The sequence below is a fragment of the Mercenaria mercenaria genome, chromosome 3 (assembly GCF_021730395.1).
Source record: "Mercenaria mercenaria strain notata chromosome 3, MADL_Memer_1, whole genome shotgun sequence".
NCBI lineage: Eukaryota > Metazoa > Mollusca > Bivalvia > Venerida > Veneridae > Mercenaria > Mercenaria mercenaria.
The window spans coordinates 66980060-66997747 of record NC_069363.1 but is presented as its reverse complement, the minus strand read 5'-3'; the positions used below and the strand labels follow the sequence as shown (position 1 = coordinate 66997747).

At 36.5% G+C, this 17688-nt stretch overlaps 1 protein-coding gene across 1 annotated transcript in view; it reads right to left on the bottom strand.

Moving 5' to 3' along the window:
- LOC123524488 (pikachurin-like) overlaps window positions 1-17688 on the bottom strand; it is a 120843-nt gene that overhangs the window by 81400 nt on the left and 21755 nt on the right. Inside the window, exon 2 of the mRNA XM_053538832.1 lies at window positions 7677-7790. Coding sequence (XP_053394807.1) covers window positions 7677-7790 — 114 coding nt within the window. The remainder of the gene's footprint in view (window positions 1-7676; window positions 7791-17688) is intronic.

The following is a 17688-nucleotide window of genomic DNA, read 5'->3' as shown; positions in this document are numbered from 1 at the left end:
GGAAATAATTTGAATCTTCTTGGTAGAGGACCACTAGATGATGCTTCATACGAAATATCAAAGCCCTAGGCTCTGTGGTTTTGGACAAGAAGATTTTTAAAGTTTTTCCCTATATAAATCTATGTAAATTATAGAAATAAACAAAGGGCCATAACTTACTAAAAAATTGTTGAACCAGTCTGATTTTCAGGGGGACACAACTAGGGTACCAATACATCATTCTGACAAAGTTTGGTCAAAATCCCCTTGGTAGTTTCTGAGGAGATGCGATAACGAGAAATTGTTAACGGAAGGACGGACGGACGGACGGAAGGACGCCGGACCACGGACGCAGAGTGATTTGAATAGCCCACCATCTGATGATGGTGGGCTAAAAAGTTGTTCATCGGATTTGCCGCTCGTATATTTTCAGAACGTTTTTGGCTAATTGCGCTCGCCCCATTTGAAAAAATCAATCCAAAATTTTTTGGTGCGCTACTCTTTACGGACGTAAAAGTGTATAAATGCTTATATAATTCCAGTCCTAGATTGTTCTCAGATGGATTTTAATCAAAATAAATACATACTACGCACACATCGTCTATAATAGATCATAACACTTATATTTAGTTGCATTAAAGTTGTTTCCCCTTGATGCAGTTACGCCATTTTCTTCAAATGTTTACCAAATTACATGCTACAAAAAATTGATTTATTTCATTGTAAAGTGGATGAAGAAAAGCATACTAATTTATTTGATAACATCAATCTACATTATTTTTGGTAAGGGTAAATACTTATTGATGCATGTCACTTATCTTTTTCTGTTTTTTTTCTGTCCAAATGATCAGCATTTGCATACGAAAGTTGGTGGGGTAAGGAATTTACATTATCACAGCAGTTTCGCCACAAGAGCACACAGCATGTATGCAGCAGGAGTACACAGCATGTACGCCGCAGGACTCGGGCCAGGAGTACACAGCATGTTATGCCGCAGGGTAGTACACCGCAGGCTCATTTGCATGTGAAAAGTGTATGTGCCGCGTACATGCTGCGTACTATTTCCCGCATACTAAATTCCTCCAGCGTACATCCTGTGTACTATGTAGTCCACAGCATGTACGCAGCAAGTAGTACATGGCAGAGCTCATTTGCATGTCAAAAGTGTACTACAAACGTACTATCGGTGTATGTGCAGTGTATATCCTGCGCACTATTTAAAGCCCTTGATTTCAGTACACATCATGTACGCATTATATACGCTGTATGTACACAGCAAGAGTACACAGCAGCCCTTTTTCTTCTGTAAGGGACATGTACAGAGGCATTTTCTTTCTGGTCTGGTGCCAGTGTAGCATACAGGCTATTTGTAATGAATATGCATTCATCCAAGATCACGGTGCACTGCCTTTGACAGTATCCGTGTATACGTTACCTGCTCAGTCAAGTATGAAATGTCAACCATAAGTGCAATAACATTATTACTAAGATAGAAATGTTCAGTTTTTTTTATCTTATTTTCACCAAAATTGATTCAGCTTAAGATTTCCTTCATGATTAATTAAAGATCAGGCATACTTTTCAACTGATTAATTAACAAGGAAATTTTGACTGACTAGACTGAATGGATACCAATATCTGGCCATGGCATGGAAATTCTCAACAATATAATGCTTGTGATATAGCGTGTGGGTAAAAAGAAATAGAACAAGAGGGTCAATGACCCTAAAGTGCTCACCTGTATACAAGGCTTCAAGTGTGTTTGTACATGTATAAGTACAGAGTTAGGTTTCTTCTATGTTAGCCTATATTATATACATGTCACACACACTTTTGAACCTAGGGCAATAATTTGAGCAATTATGGTAGACATTACAAATCCAATATCACACCCAAATATCAAGGCTCTAGCTATTATTGATTCAGAGAAGAAAAGTGACCACACCCCCTGGCAGCCATGTTTTTTGATGAATCGGAAAAATCTGAACAATCTTGGAAGAGGGTCACACAAGAATCATTTGTGCAAAATTATTTTAAAATATGGGCCAGCAGTTTCACACAAAAAAGATTTTTTTAAGTTTCAACTGTATACATATATAGGGAAAAGTGACCACGCCCTCTGGCAGCCATGTTTTTTGATGAATCAAAATAATTTGAGCAATTTTGGTAGAGGGTCACACAAGCACCATTTGTGTAAAATTATTTAAAAATCGGGCCAGCGGTTTCACACAAGAAGATTTTTTAAATTTCCACTATATCCATATAGGGAAAAGTGACCACGCCCTCTGTGGCCATGTTTTTGACAAATCAAAATAATTTGAACAATCTTGGTAGAAGGTCACACAAGGACCATTTGTGCAAAATTATTCTAAAATTGGGCCAGCAGTTTCACACAAAAAGATTTTTTAAATTTCCACTATATATATATAGGGAAAAGTGAGCACGCCCTCTGGCGGCCATGTTTTTTGACGAATCAGTATAATTTGAATAATCTTGGGAGAGGGTAGCATAAGGACCATTTGTGTGAAATTATTTCAAAATCGGACTATCTGTTTAGGAGGAGATGTTGTTTGAAGTTTTTTTCTATTTTTAGCTCTGGAAGCCCTATGTGCAACCAAGCAGAACCGTCTGAACAACTTTGATAGACGACCACCCAAGGAACATTATGGCCAAGTTTCATCAAAATCCATTCAACCGAAGAACCTATGTGCAGGGGAATGAAACTTCTCTGAAGGGGAGTGCATGGGAATGGAACCTAAGAATCTATGTGCAGGGGAATGAAACTTCTGTGCAGGGGAGTGCATGGGAACAGAACCTAGGAACCTATGTGCAGGGGAATGGAACTTCTCTGAAGGGGAGTGCAGGGGAACCTAAGAACTGCAAGGCAACTTTGAAAGGTATTCAACCACCTTTCATCCAATGAGAACTTGTTTGAAGAAAATGATTAATAAATGACAGACAACAGCTCATTCTAATATAAAAATGTATAATGTACAAAACATTACGTCTCCTATAATTCTTGACAATGTAATATCAACAAATGCCTGCAATAATTTAGCATGTCTTCATAGAGGTTTTCTGAAATATTGCCTGACATAGATAAGGTACACACCATAGAGACAATATGGTAATCATGTATATTTCTGCACCTGATGAACATGGTATCCTGATCACTATCAAGGTATTGATTTCAGGGAAACTTTGTTTTTTCTGCCAGTTTAATGGCACTTTCTGCCTCACAGAACAATGAATTTTCCCCAGATATCATCAGATATAAATCTTGAGAGGTTTTATTTAATTATTTTAGTGAAACTGGCTTTCCTTCTCTTTTAGTGTTACATCATAAGAGAACATGTAAAAGCATGTCATCTTTCTGTTCCTTCATTCTTATCATACGTTTTTAGATAAATTTCTTCTGAATTTCTCAAATTTACAAGTAGGAACTTTTTGAATATCGAAAAATATCTGAAGTTAATAAGTATTTCAGGCTATTTCTTTTACTCTTTTGATTTTCATTTTTATTGGTTGCTGTATCTTGCCCCATGTGGTTCTGGGACGATCTGTATATGAAAAGAATTGGATCCACTGCCTTACCCATGCATGATCGTAAGAGGCGATTAATAGGGTCTTAACAGGTCTTTGCAGTAACTCTGTGATTCCAGCAGGTATGCAAATTTTGATTCCATACCTCATGTTTTTATTTCGATGTAAATGAGATGTGGAACCAAAATTTGTAGTCCTGTTTGGCGCCATATAACCTATACTGTGTTGGTGCGCCGTAAAACCCAAATAAATAAATAAATTCTCTTTTACAAATCTAACGGATGAAAATTCAAACAAGAGGGCCAAGATGGCCCTAGGTCGCTCACCTAAGAAACACTCCATAACAGTGTAAAACATGTTTGACCTAGTGATTTCATGGAAACAAATATTCTGACCAATTTTCATTAAGATTGGACCAAAAAATTGGTCTCTTGCGATAAAACAAGCATTTTCTTAGATATGACCTAGTTTTTGACCCTAGATGACCCATGTTCAAACTCGACCTAGATTTTATCAAGGCAATCATTCTGACCAAAATTCATGAAGATCAATGAAAAATACAGCCTCTATCACATACAGAAGTTTTTTCTTTGATTTGACCAAGTGACCTAGTTTTTGACCTCAGATGATCCATATTCAAATTCGACCTAGATTTCATTAAGGCAATCAACCTGACCAAATTTCATAAATATCAACTGAAAAAAAACAGTCTCTATCGTATACACAAGATTTTTCTTTAATTTGACCTAGTGACCTAGTTTTTGACCTCAGATAACCCATATTCAAAACCGACCTAGTTTTCATCAAGGCAATCACTCTGACCAAATTTCATGAAGATCAATTGAAAAATACATCCTCTATTGCATACACAATGTTTTTCTTCGATTTGACCTAGTGACCTAGTTTTTGACCCCAGATGACCCATTTTCGAAATCAGCCTAGATTTTATCAAGGTAATCATTCTGGCTAAATTTCATGAAGATCAGTTGAAAAATACAGCCTCTATTGCATACACAAGGTTTTTCTTTGATTTGACCTAGTGATCTAGTTTTTGACCCCAGATGACCCATTTTCGAACTTGGTCTAAATTTCATCAAGGCAATCACTCTGACCAAAATTCATGAAGATCAATTGAAAAATACAGCCTCTATCGCATACACAAGGTTTTTACGTGATATGACCTAGTGACCTAGTTTTTGACCCCAGATGACCCATTTTCGAACTCGGCCTAGATTTCATCAAGGTTATCATTCTGACCAAAATTCATGAAGATCAACTGAAAAATACTGCCTCTATCGCATACACAAGGTTTTTCTTTGATTTGACCTAGTGACCTAGTTTTTGACCCGAGATGACCCATTTTCAAACTCGGCCTAGCTTTCATCAAGGCAATCATTCTGACCAAAATTCATGAAGATCAATTGAAAAATACAGCCTCTATCGCATACACAAGGTTTTTCTTTGATTTGACCTAGTGACCTAGTTTTTGACCCGAGATGACCCATTTTCGAACTCGGCCTAGCTTTCATCAAAGTTATCATTCTGACCAATATTCATGAAGAAGAATTGAAAAATACAGCCTCTATTGCATACACAAGGTTTTTCTTTGATTTGACCTAGTGACCTAGTTTTTGACCCGAGATGACCCATTTTCGAACTCGGCTTAGATTTTATCAAGGTTATCATTCTGACCAATATTCATGAAGATTAATTGAAAAATACCACCTCTATCGCATACACAAGGTTTTTCTTTGATTTGACCTAGTGACCTAGTTTTTGACCCGAGATGACCCATTTTCGAACTCGGCCTAGATTTCATCAAAGTTATCATTCTGACCAATATTCATGAAGAAGAAATGAAAAATACAGTCTCTATCGCATTCACAAGGTTTTTCTTTGATTTGACCTAGTGACCTAGTTTTTGACCCCAGATGACCCATTTTCGAACTCGGCCTAGATTTCATCAAGGTTATCATTCTGACCAATATTCATGAAGATTAATTGAAAAATACAGCCTCTATCGCATACACAAGCTAAATGTTGACAGACGACGGACGACAGACGACAGACGCCAGACGACAGACGACGGACGCCGGACATCGAGCGATCAGAAAAACTCACCTGAGCATTGCTCAGGTGAGCTAATAAAATGGAGAAAAAAATGAATTTTTTGTTTGTTTCATTATTGTCTATGTTTAGTTCATGCGCATCAATAATCAGACATCCAACTAAACTAGCAACATGTTACAAACTTGGTAAAAAGTCTGACAAAACATATTCCTGCAAGAGGTGCGTCACTTGCATCATATCTATTATGTGGGTGATGATGAGGAAGTAAATCCATCAATAAAAACAGTGATAAAGTACTTTAAAAAGCCTCTGAACATTAATGTGGATGCTGGCACATACGCTAACACAAGTGTAAGTAGGACAGCTAGGTCTTCACATAGTTGACTGAACCAGATAAAATCAGAGTTTGGTCAGCAGCTTTGGTACAGGGATAGTAAAATAATGGGAAAATTGTATTTTGCCTTTCAACATAAGATATACAACAGATTATAAATATGAAACACTGTTTGCTCCAGCACGTGCTTGACCTATGGTCTCAGGCCATTTTGGTGATGGTAAACAAGTGTTGAAAGTTTCAAAGCTTTATCTCAAAAGACTTTGTCAAAATATGAACTGGTACGAAAAACTTCAGTCAAAATGCTTTACAGAGTTATGTACTCTTGCCTATAACTGGACATGGTGATGGTAAACAAGTGTTGAAAGTTTCAAAGCTTTATCTCAAAAGACTTTGTCAAAATGTGGACTGGTACGAAAAACTTAACCAGGGTGTGATGCCGACGCCGATGCCATGATGAGTAGGATAGCTCTACTTATTCTTTGAATAGTCGAGCTAAAAAACTATTCTCTCCTGTTAAATAATCAAACTTTTGTGAACCATTTCTAGTTTTCTTCATCTCAATACAAGGTGTTTTCAGAAAGTACTTCAAATTTATTTTGCAAACTATGCTCATTTTGTCAAAAAGTCCTGTTTACTTTCACAAAATAATTTATTGTCTCCTTGTTACTGCTCAGTACTTCAGCTGAACAAGAGAGCAATTTTAAACACTACTTCTACTTCTATGGACAAACACTGACAAAACATTATGATGACCGAAGTAGAAAATGTTAAGTATTTCTATGATTTGAAATAGTGATGTAGTTTAAAACCTCCGGTAACCCTTTTTTGAAATTGACCTTCATTTAATAGAGACAATCTTTCTGACTAATGTTTACTGATGATCAAGAAGAAACTGTGGCCTTTTCAGTGTTAACATTTTTGTATGATTTGACCTAGTGACCTACTTTTGACCTCAGGTACTCACTTTTGATTTCTGAAACTTACCTAAATTTGATAAGAGACAACTCGATGACAATCAAGACGAAATTGTGGCCTTAAAAGTGTCAACAAGGGTTTTCTATGATTTAACTTTTTGATCTCTAAAAGTGACAAAGATTTATCAAGATCAAGTAAACATTGTGATCGCTACAGTGTTAAGAAGGTTTTTCTATGATCTGACCTAGTGACCTAGTATATTACCTCAAATAACTCCGTTTCAAAATTTACCTAAATTTCATAGAGGGAAACAGTCTGACAAAGTATTATGAAGAGATAGAAAATGTGGTCTCTATTAAGAGTGTTAACAAGGTTTTCCTAGTACAAGACCTAGGGACCTAGTTTTGCATCCCAGTAACAAGCTTGTCAGAGACTTTATTATGGTAACATTCTGGCCAAGTTTTATACAGTCTGAGTTCCCTAGACCAACAAATTAGAAGAGTATTATTCCTTCCCTTCAATCAGTTATGTGACCTTGACCATCAACCAAAATCATTTTTCGATGACAGACAAATTCAATGATTTGTTCCTAAATGAAAATCATCCTGCATTTCTAGATCTTGAACTGATTTTCGGCTAAACATCATTTTTGTGTTTGCTCATCCAGTTTGCTGAAAGGGTATTTCAGTTTGAATATGCCATAAAGTTAATTTATCATCAACTGAACAAACGGTACAATTCTAAGACCACATTCTTTATCCATTTACTATTCATAACAACTGATGACGGTTCAAGACCTGTTAAAGACCATCAATAGGGTTAAATGTCTTACTTGAGCATGAGATTCCATCATGATTGAGTCTAAAACCTCCATAACATTCACAAATGTACCCTCCATTATCTATGTCACGACAACCCTGATCACATACGTCGCGTCCGCAACTGCCTGAAAAACACAAATATCATTATCAAATCTTTGATAAATGTGTCATACAATAGTGTTTATATTCATATTACTCCTTTGACAAAATATGCTTATTAAATCTATACTTATGTTAGGTAAAAATAATGCTATCTTGATTAAATCAGGATTGGGAAATCAAATTTTAACAAGAGCTCGACGAACACAAAATACCCCCCTTGATGCATTCAGTAATTGCACAAGGAATAGAAATTATATGTTCACTGTAAACAAAAGTTCTACTGTTCTGGTCCAATCTGACCTTGACCTTTAACCTATTAACCTAACAAGAGATCACAGAGTGATCTTGGCACCGACCACCAAGCCATTTTTTAATGTTCCAAATTTCAAGACTAGCTCAAGATCAAAATCAAGGTCAGATGTCATTTTGGTACAAGACACTGTGCATGTGGTCCAAATTTGAAAGCTGCTGCTTGAGAAATGTGAAAGTAGGTCACTAGATCAATTTCAAGGTCAAAGTTCATTTCTGTAGACAGAACTATGCATGTGCTTCAAATTTGGAGGCTGTAGCTTGAGAAATGTGAAAGTAGGTACTAGGTAAAAATCAATGTCAAATTTCAATTCAGTACACAAAAACATGCATGCAGTCCAAATATGAAGCCTGAGCTTGAGAAATGTGAAAGTAGGTCACTAGGTCAATCTCAAGATCAAAGTTCATTTCGGTACACAAAACTATGCATGTGGTCCAAATTTGAATGCTGTAGCTTGAGAAATGTGAAAGTAGGTCACTAGGTCAAAATCAAGGTCAAATTTTATTTCAGAACACAAAACTATGCATGTGGTCCAAATTTGAAGCCTATACCTTCAAAAATGTGAAAGTAGGTCACTAGGTCAATAACAAGGTCTTAGTTTGTTTCGGTACACAAACCTATGCATGTGGTCCAAATTTGAAGGCTGTAGCTACAGAAATGTGAAAGTAGATCACTAAGTCAAGATCAAGGTCAACTCATGTCAAGGTTCATCTTGTCACTCAAAACAAGAGGACCATGATGGTCCTGAATCGCTCACCTCTTCCCACATGACCCAGTTTTGAGTATGACGTCGTTTTTTCTATTATTTGACATAGTGACCTAGTTTTGAATTTGACCTAGGTATTATCAAGATAAAAATTCTGACCAATTTTCATGAAGATTCATTGAAAAATATGGTCTCTAGAGAGGTAACAAGGTTTTTCTATTATTTGACCTATTGACCTAGTTTTCGAAGGTACGTGACCCTGTTTTGAACTTTATCTAGATATCATCAAGGTGAATATTCTCACTAATTTTCATGAAGATCTCATGAAAAATATGGCCTCTAGAGAGGTCACAAGGTTTTCCTATTTTTATACCTACTGGCCTAGTTTTTGACCGCACGTGACCCGGTTTCGAAATTGACCTAGATATCATCAAGGTGAACATTCAGATCAATTTTCATGAAGATCCATTGAAAAATATGGCCTCTAGAGAGGTCGAAAGATTTTCATAATTTTAGACCTACTGACCTAGTTTTTGACCGCACGTGACCCAGTTTCAAACTTGACCTAGATATCATCAAGATGAACATTCAGACCAACTTTCATACAGATCCCATGAAAAGTATGGCCTCTAGAGAGGTCACAAGGTTTTTTTTATTATTTGAACTACTGACCTAGTTTTTTAAGGCACATGACCCAGTTTCAAACTTAACCTAGATATCATCAAGGTGAACATTCTGACCAATTTTCATGAAGATCCATTCACAAGTATGGCCTCTAGAGAGGTCACAAGGTTTTTCTATTTTTAGACCTACTGACCTAGTTTTTGACCACAGTTGACCCAGTTTCGAACTTGACCTAGATATCATCAAGATGAACATTCTGACCAATTTTCATACAGATAACATGAAAAATATGGCCTTTAGAGAGGTCACAAGGTTTTTCTATTATATGACCTACTGACCTAGTTTTTGAAGGCACGTTATCCAGTTTCGAACCTGACCTAGATATCATCAAGATGATCATTCAGACCAACTTTCATACAGATCCCATGAAAAATATGGCCTCTAGAGAGGTCACAAGGTTTTTCTATTATTTGACCTACTGACCTAGTTTTTGAAGGCACGTGACCCAGTTTCGAACTTGACCTATATATTATCAAGCTGAACATTCTGACCAATTTTCATGAAGATCTCATGAAATATATGGCCTCTAGAGAGGTCACAAGGTTTTTCTATTTTTAGACCTACTGACCTAGTTTTTGACCGCACGTGACCCAGTTTCGAATTTGACCTAGATATCATCAAGATGAACATTCTGACCAACTTTCATACAGATCCCATGAAAAATATGGCCTCTAGAGAGGTCACAAGGTTTTTCTATTATTTGACCTACTGACCTAGTTTTTGAAGGCACGTGACCCAGTTTCAAACTTGACCTAGATATCATCAAGGTAAACGTTCTGACCAATTTTCATGAAGATCTTGTGAAATATATGGCCTCTAGAGAGGTCACAAGGTTTTTCTATTTTTAGACCTACTGACCTAGTTTTTGATGGCACGTGACCCAGTTTCGAACTTGACCTAGATATCATCAAGATGAACATTCTGACCAATTTTCATGAAGATCTTGTGAAATATATGGCCTCTAGAGAGGTCACAAGGTTTTTCTATTTTTAGACCTACTGACCTAGTTTTTGACGGCACGTGACCCAGTTTCGAACTTGACCTAGATATCATCAAGATAAACATTCTGACCAACTTTCATAAAGATCCCATGAAAAATGTGACCTCTAGAGTGGTTACAAGCAAAAGTTTACGGACGGACGCACGGACGGACGGACGACGGACACCGCGCGATCACAAAAGCTCACCTTGTCACTTTGTGACAGGTGAGCTAAAAAATACATGTGGTCTAAATTTGAATGATGTAGATTATAGACATGAAGATTCTTAGTTTTTCCCTATATAGGTCTATATATACATGTAACCCTAGGGGTGGGGCCATATTTGACCCTAGAGGGATAATTTGAACAAACTTGGTAGAGAACCACTAGATGATGCTACATTACAAATATCAAAGCCCTAGTCTTTGTGGTTTGGACAAGAAGATTTTCAAAGTTTTTCCCTATATAAGTCTATGTAAACCATGTGACGCCCAGGGCGGGGCCATATTTGATCCTAGGGGAATAATTTGGACAATCTTTGTAGAGGATCACTAGATGATGTCATATACAAAATATCAAAGCCCTAGGACCTGTGGTTTTGGACAAGAGGTTTTTCAAAGTTTTTTCCTATATAAGTCTATATAAACCATGTAACCCCCGGGGTGGGGCCATATTTGACCCCAGGGAAATAATCTTAACAATCTTGGTAGAGGACCACTAGACTTTGCTACATACCAACTATCAAAGCCTGTGGTTTTGGACAAGAAGATCAGAAACCATTTAACTGTTCCTGGCAAATGTGACCTTGACCTTTGACCTAATGACCTCAAAATTAATAGGGGTCACCTACTGGTCATGACCAACCTCACTATCAATTTTCTTGACACTAGGCCTAAGCGTTCTTGAGTTATTGCCCGGAAACCATTTTACTGTTCCTGGTCACTGTGACCTTGACCTTTGACATACTGACCTCAAAATTGATAGGGGTTATCTGCTGGTCATGACCAACCTCCCTATCAACAATCATGATCCTAAGCCAAAGAGTTCTTAAGTTATCATCCTGAAACCATTTTACTAATCAGGGTCACCGTGACCTTGACCTTTGACATACAGATCTCAAAATCAATAGGGGTCATCTGCTGGTGATGACTAACCTCCCTATTAACTTTCATGATTCTAGGCCCAAGCGTTCTTGAGTTATCATCCGGAAACGGATTGGTCTACATATAGACCGACCGACCGACCAACATCTGCAAAACAATACACCCCTCCTTCTTCGAAGGGGGGCATAAAACTATTTACAAGAAAATGTAACATGTATTAAGAACTTGGTGAACAGAGTCAGTTGTTCAAGTTTTGAACAATCCAGTAGTTGTCGTAAGTCTGATTAACCACCTTTAAAGAAAGGCAAATGAAACTTTTCATATCAAAATTCTTCAAAACAAGTTTAATACTAGAGATGCTTTTGAGAAAAGAACATTTATCCCACAACTGCCTAATCATCTAAATAGTAAGTCAGTCTTTATATACTGTTTACTTAATCAACATGTGCATGCGCTTTCTTGACACCAAAAGGACGCCTATACTACTAATAGTATAGGCGCCAGTTTGGGGGCAAAACTGCGCAAGAAATCTGAGTGTTTTTGGTAATTCAAGGGCCATAATTCCAAAGTGCCTAGGCCGATTTGGCTAGTTTTCGAACTTGGCCAAGCACTTATTGGCAGACACATTTTGTTGAAGTTTTGTGAAGATCGGATGAGAAATGTTCGACTAAGAGTGCGGACAAGCTTTGTGACAGACAGACAGACAGACTGGAGTAAATCAATATGTCTCCCACACCACTGTGTGGTGGGAGACATAAAAACAAATGTCCTGTTAATTGCATTTCTAGCTATTTCTTCTATTCTAGTGGCATTTGGATTAAAATAAGATATACCCTACAAGATAGCAAGAGGGCCAAGAAGGCCCTGTACCCCTCATCAAACCTGGTTCTTACCCAAGATAACCTACTGTATCTAATTTGGCCTAGATTTCTTAGAGACAAACATTTTGAACATGTTTAATGTAACTGGGTAAATCATTAACTAAGTTTTTAAATGAATTGACCTAGTGACACAGTTTTTGACCTCACTTTTGAACTTGACCTAGATTCAATACAGACAAACACTCTGACAAAGATTTATGATGGTAAAGTTGAAAAAGTGGCCTCTACAGTATTAACAAAGCTTTTCAATGATTTGACCTAATAACCTAGTTTATTTCCAAGTGACCTAGTAAGAAATGTATCCAAGATTTTAAACAGACTAAAACCAAACATTCTAACCAAGTCTCATGAAGATTAGGTAGCAAATGCGGCCTTTAGTGTTTTAACAATGTCTTTCAATGATTTGATCTAGTGACCTAGCTTTTCACCCAGATAGTCCAGTTCTGAACATTGTCTAAATTTCATAGAGACAAACATTCTGACAAAAAGTTCTGAAGGCCAAGTAGAACAAGAGCTGTCAGCTGACAGCGCGCTCGAATATTCTCAGTGCTTGATAGTATAATATAAGCTGTGAGTAAAACTTTAACATTACGATAAGCATATTCTTAGTCGAAAAGGGGCCATAATTCAGTCAAAATGCTTGATAGAGTTGCCTCCTCCTTTTTACAGACTGGGGTCATGATGGTTAACAAGTATGCAAAATATGAAAGCAATATCTCAATGGACTTTGAAAATATTTGTGGTGGTAAACATTTATTCTAAGTCGAAAAGGGGCCATAATTCAGTCAAAATGCTTGATAGAGTTGCCTCCTCCTTTTTACAGACTGGGGTCATGATGGTAAACAAGTATGCAAAATATGAAAGCAATATCCAATGGGACTTTGAAAATATTTGGGGGTACAACTTTAACTTTGTGAGCCTAATTCACGTCACACATGCCTGGGCATAGGATAGCCCCTTCTTTACAGACGGAAAGTGGCCTCTGAGTATTAACAAGGTTTGCTATATTGAACCAATGTCCTAGTTTTTGACCCAATTTTGAACATGAACTAGATTTCATAGATACAAACATTCTGACAAACATTTTATGATGATAAAGTTAAAAATTTGGCCTCTAGAATGTTAAAAAAGGTTTTTTATGATTTGCTCTTGTACCTAGTTTTTATCTAAGCAATCATTTTAAATTGAACTAGAGTTCACTGATACAAAATTCTGACAAAGCCTATTTTGCTTGTAATTCAAAACATTGCAGATTTCAAGAAAACTAACTTCTGACAGTTTACATGAAGGTCAAACAGAAAATGTGTTAAAAAGGTTTTCCTTTGACTTGACCTAGTGACATAGTTTTTGACCTTAGGTAACTCAGTTTTGAACTTTCATTCATCAAGACAAACATTCTGTGAAAGTTTCTTTTAAAAGAGGCAGAAAATGTTGCCTCTAAATATTTACAAGGATTTCCTATTCAATGACCCAGTGACTAATTTTTGCCCCCAAATGACCCATTTAACCTTGTCCAAGATTTATGAGGGTAATCTTTGAAGAATTTTCTAAAAAGATTGTCTAATACAGTAATCTCCTAAATGTAACAGTAAAATTGTGCCAATTTTGAGTACAACGGAAGATGAAAGATGCGATGACAGACACAGGGTGATTACAATACTCTACATTTAAGCTAAATGTGATGGCTCAGAGTGAAGTGAGCTACAACACATGTTCAAACAATTTATATAATTCAACAATTTACGAAATGACAACAATTAAACTTCTTTACTCTCTAAATGATTTCAATGAAATCCTAGGAGTTTACACCTTTAATCTCTGTTCATAGAGATGTCATTTCAATGAAATCCTGGGAGTCTATATCTTTACTCTCTGTTCATAGAGATGTCATTTCAATGAAATCCTAGAAGTTTACATCTTTACTTTCTGTTCATAGAGCTGTCATTTCAATGAAATCCTGGAAGTCTACATCTTTACTCTCTGTTCATAGAGATGTCATTTCAATGAAATCCTGGGAGTCTACATCTTTACTTTCTGTTCATAGAGATGTCATTTCAATGAAATTCTGGGATTCTACACCTTTACTCTATGAAATCCTGCGATTCTACATCTTTACTCTTTGATCATAGAGATGTCATTACAATGAAATCCTGGGAGTCTATATCTTTACCCTCTGCTCATAGAGATGTCATTTCAATGAAATCCTAGGAGTTTACATCTTTACTTTCTGTTCATAGAGCTGTCATTTCAATGAAATCCTGGGAGTCTACATCTTTACTCTCTGTTCATAGAGATGTCATTTCAATGAAATCCTAGGAGTTTACATCTTTACTCTTTGATCATAGAGATGTCATTACAATGAAATCCTGGGAGTCTATATCTTTACTCTCTGTTCATAGAGATGTCATTTCAATGAATTCCTAGGAGTTTACATCTTTACTTTCTGTTCATAGAGATGTCATTACAGTGAAATCCTGGGAATCTAAATCTTTACTGTCTGATCATAGAGATGTCATTCAATGAAATCCTGGGATTCTACACCTGTACTCGCTGATCATAGAGATGTCATTTCAATGAAATCCTGGGATTCTACACATTTACTCTTTGATCACAGAGATGTCATTTCAATGAAATCATGGGAGTCTACATCTTTACTCAATGTTGTCAGAGATGTCATTTCAATGACATCCTTGAAGTCTACATCTTTACTCTCTGTTCATAGTGATGTCATTTCAATGAAATCCTGGGATTCTACACCTTTACTCTTTGATCATAGAGATGTCATTTCAATGAAATCATTGAAGTTTACATCTTTACTCTTTGATCACAGAGCTGTCATTTCAATGAAATCCTGGGAGTCTATATCTTTACTCTCTGTTCATAGAGATGTCATTTCAATGAAATCCTGGGAGTCTACATCTTTACTCTCTGTTCATAGAGATGTCATAAATATTTCAATGAAATCCTTGAAGTCTACATATTTACTTTGTATTCATAGGGATGTCATTTCAATGAAATCCTGGGAGTCTCTATCTTTACTCTCTGATCACAGAGATGTCATTTCAATGAAATCCTGGGAGTCTACATTTTTACTCAATGTTGTCAGAGATGTCATTTCAATGAAATCCTTGAAGTTTACATCTTTACTCTCTGTTCATAGAGATGTCTTTTTAATGAAATCCTTGGATTAAACATCTTTACTCTTTGATCATAGAGATGTCATTACAATGAAATCCTGGTAGTCAACATCTTTACTTTCTGTTCATAGAGATGTCATTTCAATGAAATCCTGGGATTCTACACCTTTACTCTTTGATCACAGAGATGTCATTTCAATGAAATCCTGGGAGTCTACATCTTTACTTTCTGTTCATAGAGATGTCATTTCAATGAAATTCTGGGATTCTACACCTTTACTCTATGAAATCCTGGGATTCTACACCTTTACTCTTTGATCATAGAGATGTCATTTCAATGAAATCCTGGGAGTCTATATCTTTACTCTCTGTTCATAGAATGTCATTTCAATAAAATCCTAGGAGTTTACATCTTTCCACTGTCATTCCAATGAAATCCTGGGAGTCTACATCTTTACTATCTGTTCATAATTAAATCCTGGGAGTCTACATATTTACTCTCTGATCATAGAGATGTCATTTTAATGAAATCCTGGGAGTTTACATCTTTACCCAGTGTTCATAAAGGAATTATTTCAATGAACTCTTAGAAGTTTATACATAATTATGTTCCTAAGAATAACTAATTATTCAACATCTGCTAAGTAGTTTTTAAAGTGGGTGTATACAAGAGTAAGCTTATTCATGTCACCACTGAAAACCTATATGGTTTGACTGTAAGTAATTAGTGCATGAGATAACAGAGGATGCTCCAATTCCAAAAGCATCCCTGATTCTTTAGCAAGCTAGGTTTGAAGCACACATACACTGATTTCTTACCCCAGTGTAAGTTATTTCAGTTAGAGGTGCAGGAGATCAAACTGACAACTTCTGATTTTGAAGCCAGACACTGCTACTACTGGACTACGGTGTTCACTCTCGCCAGACTTAGTGAGGACTATTACAGACAAAAATGAAAAAGTAAACCAATCAAACTTTTTAAACAATTTGACTGACCAATGATACAATGCAAAATTGGTAACTGTATTCTCAATTAACGAAAATACAATAACCTGTAGCCCTTATAACCATCATCTGGCTTTAGGTGGGCTACAAAATGTAGCTTTAGTGCTTCACTGGCATGAAAATGATTTATTTATTTATTTTGTTGGGTTTAACGTCGCACCGACACAATTTTAGGTCATATGGCGACTTTCCAGCTTTAATGGTGGAGGAAGACCCCAGGTGCCCCTCCGTGCACAATTCCATCACGAGCGGGCACCTGGGTAGAATCACCGACCTTCCGTAAGCCAGCTGGATGGCTTCCTCACGTGAAGAATTCTACGCCCCAAAGAGGTTTCGAACCTACATCGATGAGGGGCAAATGGTTTGAAGTCAACGACTCTAACCACTCGGCCACGGAGGCCCCTTGGCATGAAAATGAGTATTGCTGACAGTCAACAAATTTGTTTTATGCATGTTGCACATTATTCAATAAATGATATAATGCAGAAATAGCACTATCTGTTAAATGGCTTAGATGAAACACTTAGATAAAAAAAGCAATTAGACAAAAACACTCATCCTAACTACATTTAAATTCTTCATTCATACTGTATTACAAAGCTGTACAAATACAAACCTCTGTTTGTCTTACGTTATAATTTTATGTACATTCAATAAGATCTTGCACCAGCAACTTTCTCCTAAACAGTAAAAATTGAACAACAACAATCTGCTTTTATTAGTCACCAAATTTATCTTATTCGTTGAAGATAATACCAATCAGGAATCCAAATAAGGATAAATATCCAATTTTCAGCTTGAGATATCAAACTGTAGTGTTTCTACAACTTGATTAATCCTCTTATCTGTGACTGAAGACCTTAACATGTTCTATCAATGACTCAGTAATATCATTACTTTGGCATTTTACAGTAAAAACCCCACCACTAATGTGTCAGTGGGTTTTGCTATCAATGTCTCACAGTTTTGCTAGTACCTATATCATAGTATGGTACTATAATATAGTAAAACCACACTGTTATAAATTTTCTGCCATCAAGTCTCTCAGTTTGTATTCTGTCTCTGTATTTAGTTCAATATTTTGTTAACATATTTACACCAGTTGCCATCTAGTT